At 49.4% G+C, this 13712-nt stretch overlaps 1 protein-coding gene across 1 annotated transcript in view; it reads left to right on the forward strand.

Annotated features, from left to right (window-relative positions):
- The window catches only part of TRAPPC9 (trafficking protein particle complex subunit 9), a 191167-nt gene that overhangs the window by 98445 nt on the left and 79010 nt on the right, over positions 1-13712 (forward strand). Inside the window, exons 18-19 of the mRNA XM_029062397.1 lie at positions 5486-5628; positions 6877-6987. Coding sequence (XP_028918230.1) covers positions 5486-5628; positions 6877-6987 — 254 coding nt within the window. The remainder of the gene's footprint in view (positions 1-5485; positions 5629-6876; positions 6988-13712) is intronic.

Consider the following 13712-nt stretch of genomic DNA (forward strand, 5'->3'; position numbering starts at 1 on the left):
AATGTAAGGCACTGTATTAAGCACAAAGCAAAGTCTAACGGAAGCCTGTGACCCATTCACATCCGCAAGAAATTTGCATGCTAGTGGAGGACACCATGAGCTCCTCTCTATATACTGTAAGCTCATTCATTAAATTGTGTTTATTGAGTGCTTACTGTGTGCCGAGCACTGTTGTAAGTACTTGGGAGTGTACAGTATAACTGTAAACAGACACAATCCCTTTTGTGGGCAGGGATCATATCTACCAACTCTGCGGTATGGTACTCTCCAAAGTTCCTAGTACCATGCTTGGCAGATAGAAAGTGTTTAGTAGATACCAATGATCGATTGAGGAGCTGAGAACGAAGCACCAACACTCTGGACTTGCTAGATGCTCAGAAAACGCCACTGATAGATTGACTGGATCTTGCCTCAGAAGGCTTCGACCCCAGAATGGGGACTCGAACTGGTCTTCACAGATGGATGGGCTGTATTGGACCAGCTGCAGTTCCGCCTGGTTCCCTCATGGCCAACCAAACGGCTGCTTGGGGTTACGAAAGCCGGTGGGATGCCTCCGGAGCAGTAGACAGCACTGTGTCCTCTGCTGCTTGCACTCCCTGCGGGTCAATCCCGAGCAGTTGAGGAAGTTGAGGCAGGTCAGAGGCTGCGGCCCGAAGCCCTGCCCAAGAAGGGGGCTGCTGGATCATGGGTTTGGATGGGGGCTGGGTGCGGCCCAGATGGTGCCCAGCCCTGCCATAGAGCTGAGGTCTCCGGCTGATCGAATGAACAGAGTCGGACTCAGACAGTGGGAGGTCGACTGGATTCCCAAAATGCAAGGCCAGAAAGTTTCCAGGAGCCACAGACCAGCCCTGAATCCTGGGAAGGTTCTACCAAAAGTCCTCAGGGACCTGATGATTGCTTCCTCTCTCAAAGACCCTGCTGCACAGCCTAGAGCCCCTTCCTGCAAGACTCTGGCCTGAGAATAGACTGTTCCCAGGACTGCCTTTCTTCAGGAGAGAAAATTCGGGGTGTGAAAGATTGCTGTCGTGGTTCTTTAGGATTCAAAGAAGGGGCAGAAGCCACCAGGGGGCGGGCCCGAAGCCACCAGGAGCAAGAGTAGAGGAGATGGGGATACGCTCAGTGAGGATGTGACAAAGGAAGAGTGTGGGGGGGTGGAGGTTCCTGACGGCTCTTTCCTTCCGACCCCCTTCCCCTGCTTGCTGCTGGGGTGCCTGTCAGGAGATGCCCCATTGGCGTGGCGAGCCTGTGCAACCGCACCGACACTCATCTGTGACATCCGCCTATGGATCCCAACCTGGCTGAAGGAGATCCCAATCCCCGAGACCTTCAGGGACAAATCCAGAATGCAGGGAGGCCGAGGAGAGGTTGGATGGGTGGACTGGCAGTGGAGGCAGCGGCAGTAGCCATTGAGAATGGGAGCAGGAGTTCGGGCATTTTCTGCATTTCTCTCAATGTCGTTATTGTGTTTCAAAAAAGGCAGGAGGTCAGGGCAGTACGTTACAGTCGCTTGTCTGATGTGTGACCTTGGGCAAGCCACTTCACCTCTCTCTGCCTCAGTTAACCTCATCTGTAAAATGGGGATTAAAGACTGTGAGCCCCACATGGAACAACCCGATTACCTCTTATCTACCCCAGCGCTTAGAACAGTGATTGGCACATAGTAAATGCTTAACAGATGCCACAATTATTATTATTACTGAGATTTAATTTCTGTGCCCCACATGGGACAACCCGATTACCTCTTATCTACCCCAGCGCTTAGAACAGTGATTGGCACATAGTAAATGCTTAACAGATGCCACAATTATTATTATTACTGAGATTTAATTTCTGTGCTAGGCCTTTTAAAGGGTAAGACTTGGAGATCGTTACTTTTCCAAGCTATGTCTCTAATATAATAATGATAAGAAAGGCTGCCCATGCCACGTCATTAGCTTAAATGGGTTGGATACCATGACTTCTCAAGATGTGTTAGAATCGGGTAGGGATCAATTACAATAGCTTGCCCGTGCTTTCTTGCTGTAAAGTTTTTGTCCAACTTGCCTGCTTTGATCAGAGGGAAATCACATCTTTCTCAGCTAGGTTTGTTTTTAGTCTCCTGGGTGTGGTGGCTGTCATTTTCCTTTGAATTGTTAGCGATTGCTGAGGCTGTTCTGATTTTGCGTTTTTTTCCTGTAGCGTTTGTAGTCACTAGGCCACGCTGCCTCTCAAGTCACTTAACTTCTCTGTGTCTCAATTTGCTCCTCTGTAAAATGGGGATTCGGTACCTGTTCCCCCTCCCGCTTAAGGCTAGGAACCCCATGATGAGACAGGGACTGTGTCTGACCTGATTGTCTTGTATCTACCCCTGCCCAAAGTGCTTGGCTCCTAGCAAGTGCTTAACAGATACCCCAATAATAATGATATGTAATAATACTATTATTACTATTATTATCGTCGTTAATATCAGTAGTGTGGTAGTATGCCAAAAGAGTGCAGTTTCTGAACCTGTTCACCAGGAGGCAGGCCTCAGCTGAAAGAGCAGCATACCCTTTGTGGGAGGGATCTTTCTCCACCTTTTCCTTCTTTTCTGTTGCTGTGCATCAGCTGACTAGAATTAGGGGCCCAAGGATAGGGTCTCCCAGGCGATCACACTAATGACTGGTCTGGAATAAATGACCAAATCTCTTTGCGGCCTCAGTTTCCTCCCCTGCGGTGTGGGGGATCAAGGTTTTTATCAGGCTAGCCGAAGGCTTGGGTTATGTCTAGAAAACGCATCTGCAGAGTCCGCTCAGAGGGGCGGTGCAAATCCCGCCATGAGGTGCCGCAGCTTCTCCTGGCTGTCAGTGCTCGGACCTTCCTGGCTGTCAGAGCTGACACTCGAGCTCAAAAGCCATGTCATCGGAAGCAACTTCTGTTCCTTCTCGGGGCATATTTTGCATCTTCGCTTGTCTCCCAGTAAGGTTCCTGACGGGCAGGGCCTCGTGTTTGCTCTGCGTCCGAATCTTAATTGCATAGTTCTGGAAGGATGGAATATTCATTTCGTTAAGTCTAAAATCTGTGGCTTTAGGTGGTCTCAAATATATTTTTTTGATGTTTTCCATAAGCAACATTTAAATGCTTCATTATGAAGGCTGATAGCTTTTCTCATTACTAAGTGAGAGTAAATGGAAAACTTACTAATTGCTTATTGCTTGGAACAATATATTAATGTAAGTAAAATACAGTTGATTGCTAATAAATTACTCTGCTGCATAATTTCCAACAGAAAATCCCTATTTATGCTTTATTAGATTTATTAAAACCACAGCTCGGGGTCTCTGGGTACAGAAGGAATACGAAAGAAGTGTGAGGAGTTGATTAAATCTGGCAGCTAACACCTCCTCTAAAATGCAGTGAAGCCAACAGGCAGAGTTCTCTGCTGGTGATTCTGGGAGAAGGTGGGAGAGGAGAGCATTTTAGAATTCACCCGCGGAGAGCTCCGGGCATTCCAGGAGCTGGCCTCATCGCTTGGTCATTTCCCCGCCATGGCTTTCAGTGGCAAAATTCTGGTCACTGGGGCTGTGGTGGGAGGGCCACAGGCTGGCTAAACTGCCCTGAGCATGATTTCACATTACTCCTCCTGTAATTCAGAGGGGTGTCGGCACAAAGCCGCCTGCCCACTCCATGGCCGCTGAGGCCACTGGTGTCGCTGGTGCCCCCTGATCCAAGTGTGGGGCATGAGAAGAGGAGCCCTGCTCAGCTGTCATCCCTGCCATCTCCCTCCAGTGAAGCCGCTAGGCAAGGTGGCTGGCAGACGTTGGGGCTTAGAGAAGGGAATGGATGGGGCATAATGGGCAGGCCCTAGTCCAAGGTCCAGGAGTCTGGGAGGAAGCAAGACCTGAAGGAAAGGCAGAAAGGAAAGTGGTGAAGGGAAGGACCGAAAGGTGGCAGGATCCAATTAGATAGGAAACATCTCTCTCCTCTTCCCGCCCCAACCCACCCCCATCACCCTGTGCACACCATTTTGTCCCAGTTGTTTTTTGGTTGTGGTGTTAGCCACGTAATAAAGTTAGTCAGTAAATGGTATTTATTGAGTGCTTGCTCTGTAATGATTTTTTTATAATGGTACTTATGAAGTGCTTACTATGCATCAAGCACTATTCCAAGCACTAGGATAGATACATGATAATGAGATCAGATAGAGTCCCTGTTCCAGATGGGGCTGTTTGTGCAGAGCACCATACCGAACACCTGGAAGGCTACAATAGAATTGGCTGACACGATCCTTGCCCTAAAGGAACCTGCGATCAGGGTGGGGAGAGTTGGACCCACTGAAATAAGTTACAGGTAGGGGAAGCAACAGAGTAAAAAGATATGTATATAAATGCTGTAAGGCTGGGGTTGGGATACGCAAGTGCTTAGGGGGTATGATCTCAGTCACGTAGGTAATACGGTAGGGAGAGAAACAGGGCCGGGAGATGAGAGATTAGCCAGGGAAGGCTTCTTAGAGGAGGCGTGGCAAAATTCACCTCTGTGCCTGTCCTAAGCCTTCAGAAATCTAGGGTATTGATGATAATTGCCTGTAACTTTCTTCTCTGAAAGTTAGAGTTGTAAAGGTCAAACAGGTGAAATTGGGCACACTACTGCGGTGATTGCCGTTCTCTAACTGGAAGAAAGTAAAACTTGCTGAATTTAATTTCTTGCAGCTCATTTCATGATTTTATTAAAATAGACTCGTTTATTTAAGCTAGAGAACATCTTTGTAAAGGAAAAAGGAAAATAAGACCCAGTAGCTGTATGAAACCTCTTTTTACTTGATTTCATAAATTAGGCCGATACATTTCTCTGTAATTACAACCTTTGTTCTGTTTTACAGAGTCCTGACACAGTCGATTCGGGAAGAATAGAAACAGTGAATCATTTCCTACCTGTGATAATGCTTGGCAGTTATACATCACTTTGTATTTCCAGAACAGCTTTCATTCATCAGTCAATTGATTTCTGCTCCATTACTCCCCTGTATTATGATCCGTGTGGGCTTTTTTATAGCAAGGGGAGGGAGGTGCAGAGGGAGGTGAAATCATTTCCCAAAGTAGTTTGCTGTGTTTGGGGCAAAATGGGGACTGTTGCCTGTGTCTCTGGACTGGCAGTCTGGACTGGACCAGGAATCATCGTTAAGAAGCAGAACTTTTTCTCCTCAGTCGGTTGGTAGCGAGAACTGTCCTATGATTCGAGATTATTTGACAAGTGCCATGGAAGGGCCGGGGACACTGCGCTCTTATTTTTCTGAATCACGTTCGCATCAATCTGCTCATTGTATCCTCAGAGTGGGATGTGGGTAAGGATGAGGGAGGTGTCATCACCCCCATTTTACAGACGAGGGGACGGTGAAGTGACTTGCCCAAGGTCACACAGAAGGCCAAGAGTTCTGCTGAAGGAACAGAGTTCTTGAAAATAGTTTCAGCAGCCAAATGTGTGCATAGTAAATCCTTGTGTCTGTTTTCTTGTGTTTGGCTTTTCCTAGACGCTGGAAGCCATCTTGAACTTCAAATACTCTGGGGGCCCCGGACACATAGATGGGTATTACAGGAACCTTTCCTTGGGACTTCACGTTGACGTGGAGGCCTCTGTGTTCTTCACCCGTGTCAGCACTCTTCCAGCCACGAGGTCAGTGCTCCCCCAGCTCTGAGCTGGTCCCAGGCCCCGGAAAACAGGCTCCCCTGGCTAGACTGCTCTTCTCACATAGTGAATACAAATATAAGTGATTCTACCTTAACTAATGCCCTCCCAGAATTTGACTGTATTTTTGGCAAGGCCCAATGGCAGAGTCATCTCTCTGTTCTGAGCTGGACTCAGCTACTGTTCATGATCACCATTTCCCCGAAAATCAAATTCTGTACCAAATAGTCCAGAATAAACAGTGGCAGTCCTGGACCCCATCAACCGATGGGTTGAGGAGTTTTCACAGGGTGCCGGCTGCCCGGGATCTCTTTCCTGAGCGGTTGGGAGAGCCCAGGTGAGTCAGAGACTGGACACCCGGGGAGTGGCCACTGCTGGCCAGTGGTATCCCCAAATGGGAGAGAGGCTCCGGTCTGGGCTCACCTTGGCCTCAAGCTCAGGGCACTAGTGCTCGACCCATGAGTGCAGGTTCATGGTGATGACTTTCCCACTGGGAGCTGTCTCTTCCAGGCGTTGCCTTCTTTCCGTTGGGGAAAACTTTGCCTTTGATAAAACCCCCAGGAGCCTTTAACATTCCACTCTTCTTCGGCATCTAATTGTTTTTAAATTACAAAATAATTGCATCCTATGATGAATGGTCATATTTGTGACTTTTTTCTCCGAATCCATTTGAAATGGTATTCGGTTGGGTAGTGGCGAGGGGTAATGATCGTTACCATTATTTATAGGAGTTGTTTCACTTGAGACAGTAATCACAGTCTCACTCGGTCTGGGGGGCGGGAGGGCTGGGGGCCCTTAGGGCCCAAGGGCTGCGATGATGCAGAATTTGGTGATGGCTATTTTTGTCGCAGGACAGGGGATTGGGAAACCCAAAGAGAGGTCAGCACCCCCCATCACGGTATAAGGGTGTACCGAGACAGGAATGATGAGCAAGCCTCGTCTCTGGGCCTCTCTCCCCTGTGCTTTGCACAGAGGAAGCCTCACTCGTTGGAACCTAGGCTCCGTCGAGAGCCAGCACCGTGAGGCTTCCATCTTCCCAAAGGGTTTAAGCAGCCTGGGGCTGCTTAAACACCATCTTCACCACATCTAATCTGTTCCCCCCATTTCACTGGATGATTGAGATCCAGGAGTAGGATTGAGGTGACTGGTGGGAAGGGGCTCAGTGGAGAGCATTTCTCCTTGAGGAGCTGAGCAGTTCTGCCTGGTCCAACTGTGATTTCACTTTTTCTCCCGCAGCACTCGTCAGTGCCATCTCCTCCTGGACGTCTTCAACTCTACAGAGCATGAGCTGACCGTCAGCGCTAAAAGTAACGAAGATCTCATTCTGCACGCTGGAGAGTGCCAGCGGTGAGTATTGTGAGCTTGCCTCCCAGTCTTCCCTAAGTCAGGGTAGAACCCTGTTCCTACATACTGAGCTGTCTTCTGGTTTCTGGGCAGTGCTCTTGGAGAGGGCCCGAACCCAGAAGTGCGAGTGAGGTTGGGAGGTGATCCCTTGCTCGACTGCTCGTTTAACTGCTTTCTCAGTCTCAGCCCCTGAGTTCTGGAGTTACAGCTAAAGACTGTGAACCCCATGAAGGACAGGGACTGTGTCATGTGCCACGGACTGTACTAAGTACTGGGGTCGATACAAGATATTCAGGTTGGACACAGTCTCCGGCTTGCATGTACCGCCCCCAGCTTTGCCGGAGTGAAGCCTGGGGATGTGTGGGTTTGCTGCCTCTGCCTAGTAGCCAGCCTCCCACCCATTTTACCAGCTCTTAGTCCTGCAGTCATTCTCCTCCAGGAAATGGAGCCCGACCACATCCACTGCAAAACCAACATGTTGTTGCAGAGACTCTGGAGCCAGGAGAACTTGCATTTCTGAATTTTTTAAATGTTTATAGTCCCAGTTGTTCTCGCCACTTTCTGCACCTCACTCCTCCCTTCCGAACATGCCTCCCTCCTCTCCCCTCCCAGGGAATCTGAGGTAGAAGGAGCATTTTAACTGACTTTTGTTTCTGTGTGGGCACACAGGGTGGGTACCCATTCATTCATTCATTCAATCATATTTATTGAGCGACTACTGCGTGTAGAGCACTGTACTGAACGCTTGGAAAGTACAGCTGGGCAACAGATAGAGACAATGTACCCGGACACCTATGCGCACATGAGACGTCCCTGTAGAGGAGGATGTTTTTGGAGGAATCCGGGCCCTGTCACCAGATGGAGACGTGGAACAGTCTTTCAGTTGAATGGGAGCCTGAGTGGGCAAAAGCCACAGGGCCAGGTTGGCTATCTGAGATTTTCAGTGGCAGTAGAAGTTGTATTAGTGATCTGACCTATTAAGTATTTACTGTGTGCAGAGCACTTTCTAAATGCTGGGGGAAAATTCACAGGTGGGAATTAGACACAGTTCTTGGCCCTCAGGGAGTTAACCATCTAAAAATACTAAGGAGGCCAGAGTCTGGTGATAGACACATAGGGAAAGATGAAACGATACACCAGATCTACGTAAAGGCACAGACAGATATACAGAATAAAAGCAAAGAGCTGTAAGGAGCTGGTGGCTAAAGGAGCAGAATTTCATGCTCCTCACAGGTCAGAGACCACAGACGCAACCGCAGATACAGCGACCACTACAGCTTCAGTGGCCACAGCCTTCCTGAGGTTTTGTGGTGGCGGCATCAGGCTGCTTTCCTCCAGGGGGTGCAAGGCAGGTCAGAGTGGAGGATCCTTGGTGACCCAGAGGAGGGTCAGTCTGGTCCACGGGGAGACAGCGTGGCAGTCTGGGAGAGGAGGGCACCGAGGGCCCTGGGTGCCAGGGTGGAAAGGCATCTGGTTTCCAGGAGATTTGCTCCACCGGGTGGTGGAGAGAGGCCGCGGGGGAGGGAGCACGTTGTAGCAGTTCGAATCCCTGTGGCTCGGTGTACTCAGAGATTGTCGGGAGTAGGGGCTGGGAGTCTCAGCGGGAGCAGGTGGAAAATGACCTGGACGGATCCAAAGAGAGTGGTCAAACGGAGAAATGGTCACACTGAGAAGTCACTGCTTGGCCGGTCAGACGGGTGACCCTATGTCTCCGCTCTTTTACAATGAAAACCACGGCTTGAATGCCGATGTTCGGCTTTGAAGCAGCCCCAAGTGAAACTTTTAGTGCAATTGGGTTTTGCGGCTGGTTTTTTTTTTTAAATACAAGAAATCCCATAACTGTTTTAGCTGTTGCTGTTTCAGTTTATTAAATAGGTTTTGAGAGACATAGAGAAATCCATATGTTAATCAGAGGGAAAATCTGGGCTGGCTGTTATAAATTATTATTAAATGTCTCAGGTAAGTAAGCCTGTTGCCATGGTTGGAGCAAATCTGAGGTTTCACTTGGATTTGCCAAGATGCTGTCCCCGCCCTGGCTCTGACTTAGGCCGGAGGAACCGTTCTCTGAGGATGGGGTGAGGGCCCATTAGGGACTTTTGTGAGGGAATCAAATGCTTCCCCGCAGAAGCTGTTGGATCAAGGAGGATCGCGGCCATTCGGCAGCAGCACTCCGGCCGACTGGCACCGCCGACGGCTCGTCAGTGTGCGGCGATGCTGGCCGAATCAAGTTCCGTTCAGAAAGTCCCTGGGCTCTCCGTGGGTGTGGGTGAGCCCTGTGTTCTCACCTGGCTCCGGGTCAGGGAAAGCCTGTGCTAGGGAACTCTCCCTGGGCCTCATCCCATACGCATGCTCACCCATCCATGCGTGGCCATTTCTGGCTCCTCGCACCCTGACGGACACGTACTGTTGAGTGAACGCCCCAAGTTCCCCCCGGTGGCGCTCTCACCAATCTGCAGTGGGAAAACCCACCTTCTATCGGGGCTGGCTGCTCCTTTGCTCCTCCTGACCTGACCAAAGGAGAAAAAGGAAGTCAGAATCTCCACACCCAGCGCTAGGGTCCTGATTTTAGTCTCTCTAGGTCAAGCTCAGTTCCGATGGTAAGGCTCTGAGTTTTGAGAAGTGGTGTCCTGGACCGGTTCTACCAGAACCTTGGAACCGGGTCACGATACGGCATCACTCGGCCTTAGCTGCAGCCCTTCCAAGTGTGCCTAGCCTGTAGACAGAATCGACAGCTCCTCCAGGTGACTCAGGGAGCCAAGCGCCGGGCTGGGCCCGAGTATAAAGGGATATGGGTCCTTTGTTGAAGGGGAAAAGCAGCAAAGCCTAGGAGCCTTGAAATCCTTGGGAAATTTGAGTGGAACCAGAAATGGGAGAAGGTATTCCCAGGCATCATATAGGTATGTCTGCGGTGAAGTATAGTTTTCCTTTAGAGGTGAAAGAAGAAAGCTAGAGCATCCAGGAGAGACAGAAGGAGGTCCTGTTTCTGCTGGTCTTGGCAAATGAGGTTATGGTCATTTCCTCTTGTGATTCCTTGGAACTATGCCTCCTCTGCCCACTAGGCCTTCAGTTTCTTTCACTTGATCACCCTGCAAGAGTGTTAGCTCTGTCTGTAGTCAGAGTCTTTATTGGGCTCTCCCAAGTGCGTAGAAGACTACTTGGCACACTAGGTCCTCAGGAAATACTACTGAGTTAATAATAATAAAAACGATCATGATATTTGTTAAGCGCTTCCTGTGTGCCAAGCACTGTTGTAAGCACTGGGGTAGATACAAGGTAATCAGGTTGTCCCATATGGGGCTTACAGTCTTAATCCCCATTTTACAGATGAGGTAACTGAGACACAGAGAAGTTAAGTGATTTGCCTAAAGTCACACAGCTGACAAGTGGTGGAACCGCGATTAGAACAATGACCTCTGACTCCCAAGCCCGTGCTCTTTCCACTGAGCCATGCTGCTTCCCTGAGTTGACTGAGTTTTAGAGTCACATTGGTTAAGCACTGAGTTTGTTGACATTGTGAGTGAAAACTGAATAATCAAGAACGAAAATGTGCGGAAGTCTCCAGCAAAACAAGTTCATCCTGAACATTGCCAAGGAGTTCCAATGCTTCCTGAGTTGTTCCCGGACAATTCACGGGAATCTTGGGCTATCCAGGGATTGGTGTGCGGTGGGTTGCGGCTGGGAGTTAGAACGACAGTTTAAGTATATGGGCATTAGATCGGTGAAGGATCTGTCTCCCTTGACTCTTTGGAAGTCTTTTAGGGTGGAATCAAAGTAAGAAATCCTTTAGACAGCGATCAGCCCGTCAAGCTGTGATTAATTGGTCAGGCTGGTGGAGGAAAACAGGAAAGAGTTTTTTGGGCAGTGAGGAAGCACCAGGAGCAGATAGTCCGAAGAGAAGGGATGGCCCTACAAGCCAGAGCAGGGCCCACAAAAGGCAATCGATAATAAATCTTGTGTCTTGATATTCTACTCACTATTCTGGGACGGGAGTACCCCCTTTGACCATTCCTCCTTAAAAGTTCTACTTATGGAACTAAATTCCAGCTGTGGCCAGCAACCCAATGATTTTCTCCAGCCAAAGAAAAAGGCACTCCAACACTATTAACATATCCTTCTTGCTTCTTTGAGGAAGAGACCTCCTAAACCTCCAGCCTAAATTTATCCCTTCAATAGGCTCTGCTCAAGCTCCCTGGATCCCCAGGAGTGAAAGGCAGGAGAAATGTCTGTGGTGTCCGGGGTTCAGATCTGCTCCACTCCTCTCTCCTGGTTCTATTTTTAGGGCAGCTTGCTGTGAGGTGGGTTGGCACCTGCTCTGCCTCTCATGTGGGTTGCTTGAACCAGCCACAGAAGAAGAAAGCCACAGGATTTGTTGATTGAACTAGTAATTCTGGGAATTTCCCCCAGCTAATTCTTAAGTAGTTCAGAAGGTTATAGTCACTGTGTTGGGTTCAGGAGTTTCTTTGTGAAGACAAGGACCAAAGCTGTGGCTTAAAGCACCTGTAAGTGAAAACCAGGGGAGAAAAAAAGACACCCCATGAGCCACACTCTCATCTTTGTTTCCATTGCTAAGTGCTATGAATGGGGTATGAATTGGCCAGAAATCGAAATGTGCAGGGGTTCGTTTTCTGGGATTGTTGGATGAACTAACGGCATGCGGATGTTTCATTTGCAGTGATTTTCCTCATTAGGACCCCGCTGGAGAATAACAGCGTGATGTTGTCCCCAGATGCCTGTGTTGACTGGAGGATAAGGCTCCCCAGAATTGTAAAATGGGACTAAGTTTTCTCTTTCTTCCAAGCATCAGAGGTATCCCTTGGATATTCAGCAAATGTACCTTGCTCTCAGGCCTCTCCCTCTCTCCCCATCTCCCTCCCTCTCTCTCGCACGCGTGCGTGTGCGCGCGCACACATGCTCTCATTCTCTCTCAATAATTACATTTATAGCTCCAGTAGGTTTAACCCTATTGAAGTGGCTTCTGATTTTTTGTATTGAAATAGAAATGAAAAGTTAAAACTTTGCATAGCCTAGACCATGGAACTCCAAATTAAGAGGGCACGGTCCAATCACCTCCAGGCCGATGACTTATGACTGAGCTCTCCAGGAAGGTGGCTTTCTGATCTTTTTTAAAAATCTTCCACAAATTCCCAATAACCCCTACCAGAGGTTAATCATCATCCCTCTGGTTTGCTCCTCAGGGACACAGAGAACAACCAGTCAAACAGAGTCCCTGAGAATGCTCATGGAGCTGAAAGCCCGCATTTAGCCTGTAACTGTCCCTTTACCATCACCTTCTTCCATGCAGGAACCTTGAGTCACCCCAGTCGCTATGGGTCCCTTCTCTCGAATAGAAAACTTTTTTTTTTTTAACCTTTCCCACTGGGTCCAAGCTCCCACCATTTGAAAGAATCAGTGCTGTTGCTCTACCCACATCCGCAGCCTCGTACCCTGTGTCAGCAGCTGGGCCCCAGCCGGACACTGACCTGGCTGTGGCCACTAGGGAAGACAGAGAAAAGATCTGTGATTCTCCTGTCCACAACCCCAGCCCCCGCTTGCTATTGATGCTGGCCTGGAGCATTGGGTTGAAGGTGTCTCTGCTGAACCTTCCTGGTGCCTAATCCACTCTTCGCACTGTGTGCTTGGGCATTTATTTTTCATCTCCAAGTGGACCCTCTTGCATCTGTCCCCTTGGGATTTGATTTTTATGTGCCAGGGGCTATTACTCAAATCTGTCCAGGTCGCTTTATATTTGATTCCTGTCTCTGAAGGTGTTGGCCACCTCAGGTAACCTGACTCTCCTCGACTGATTAGATAAGAGACTCTCGTTCAGACCAGAGTGGATCCCTTTGGGTCATGGGCCCCAGTCAGTATGTCCTCTTCTTCCCCCAGGACTGGCACTGGGCCTGACTTGAGAAGCAGCATGGCCTAGTGGATAAAAACGGTCCTGGGAGTCAGGAGGACCTGGCTTCTAGTCCCGGCTCTGCCACTTGTCTGCCCTGTGACCTTGGGCTAGTCACCTCAATTCTCTTGGCCTCAGTTACCTCATCTGTAAAATGGGAATTAAGACTGGGAGCCCTATGTGGGACAGGAACTGTGTCCAACCTGATTTGCTTGTATCTACCCCAGTGCTTAGAGCAGTCCCTGGCACATGATGAACACTCAATATCTGTCACAGTTATTAATGTTGGTATTTGTTAAGCGCTTACTATGTGCCGAGCACTGTTCTAAGCGCTGGGGTAGACATAGGGGAATCAGGTTGTCCCACGTGGGGCTCACAGTCTTAATCCCCATTTTACAGATGAGGGAACTGAAGAACTGAGGCACAGAGAAGTTAAGTGACTCTCCCACAGTCACACAGCCGACAAGTGGCAGAGCTGGGATTCAAACTCATGAGCCCTGACTCCAAAGCCCATGCTCTTTCCACTGAGCCACGCTGCTGCCTAGAGTGGGCAGGGTGGCCACCTTTCCCAGTCTGGACCTGGAGGGAGCTCTATGAGGACCATACCTCCCTATGCCCCATGTTCGGCCCCCTCTCTTCCCTCACCCATGATCTTATACAGCAATGGGCACCCGGTAACACCACCGCAGTCTGGTGCAGGCTCGGCCTGCGATTTGGGCCGGTAGGAACCAGATCCAGCTGCTTTATTCCCTGACAGAATTTGCTCTTGGGAGTGCCGTATGATGCTCCTCTGACTTGGGGGCCACTCCCTGACCTCCATCCCCTGGGCCTT

This window comes from Ornithorhynchus anatinus, chromosome 4, assembly GCF_004115215.2.
Source record: "Ornithorhynchus anatinus isolate Pmale09 chromosome 4, mOrnAna1.pri.v4, whole genome shotgun sequence".
Taxonomy (NCBI): domain Eukaryota; kingdom Metazoa; phylum Chordata; class Mammalia; order Monotremata; family Ornithorhynchidae; genus Ornithorhynchus; species Ornithorhynchus anatinus.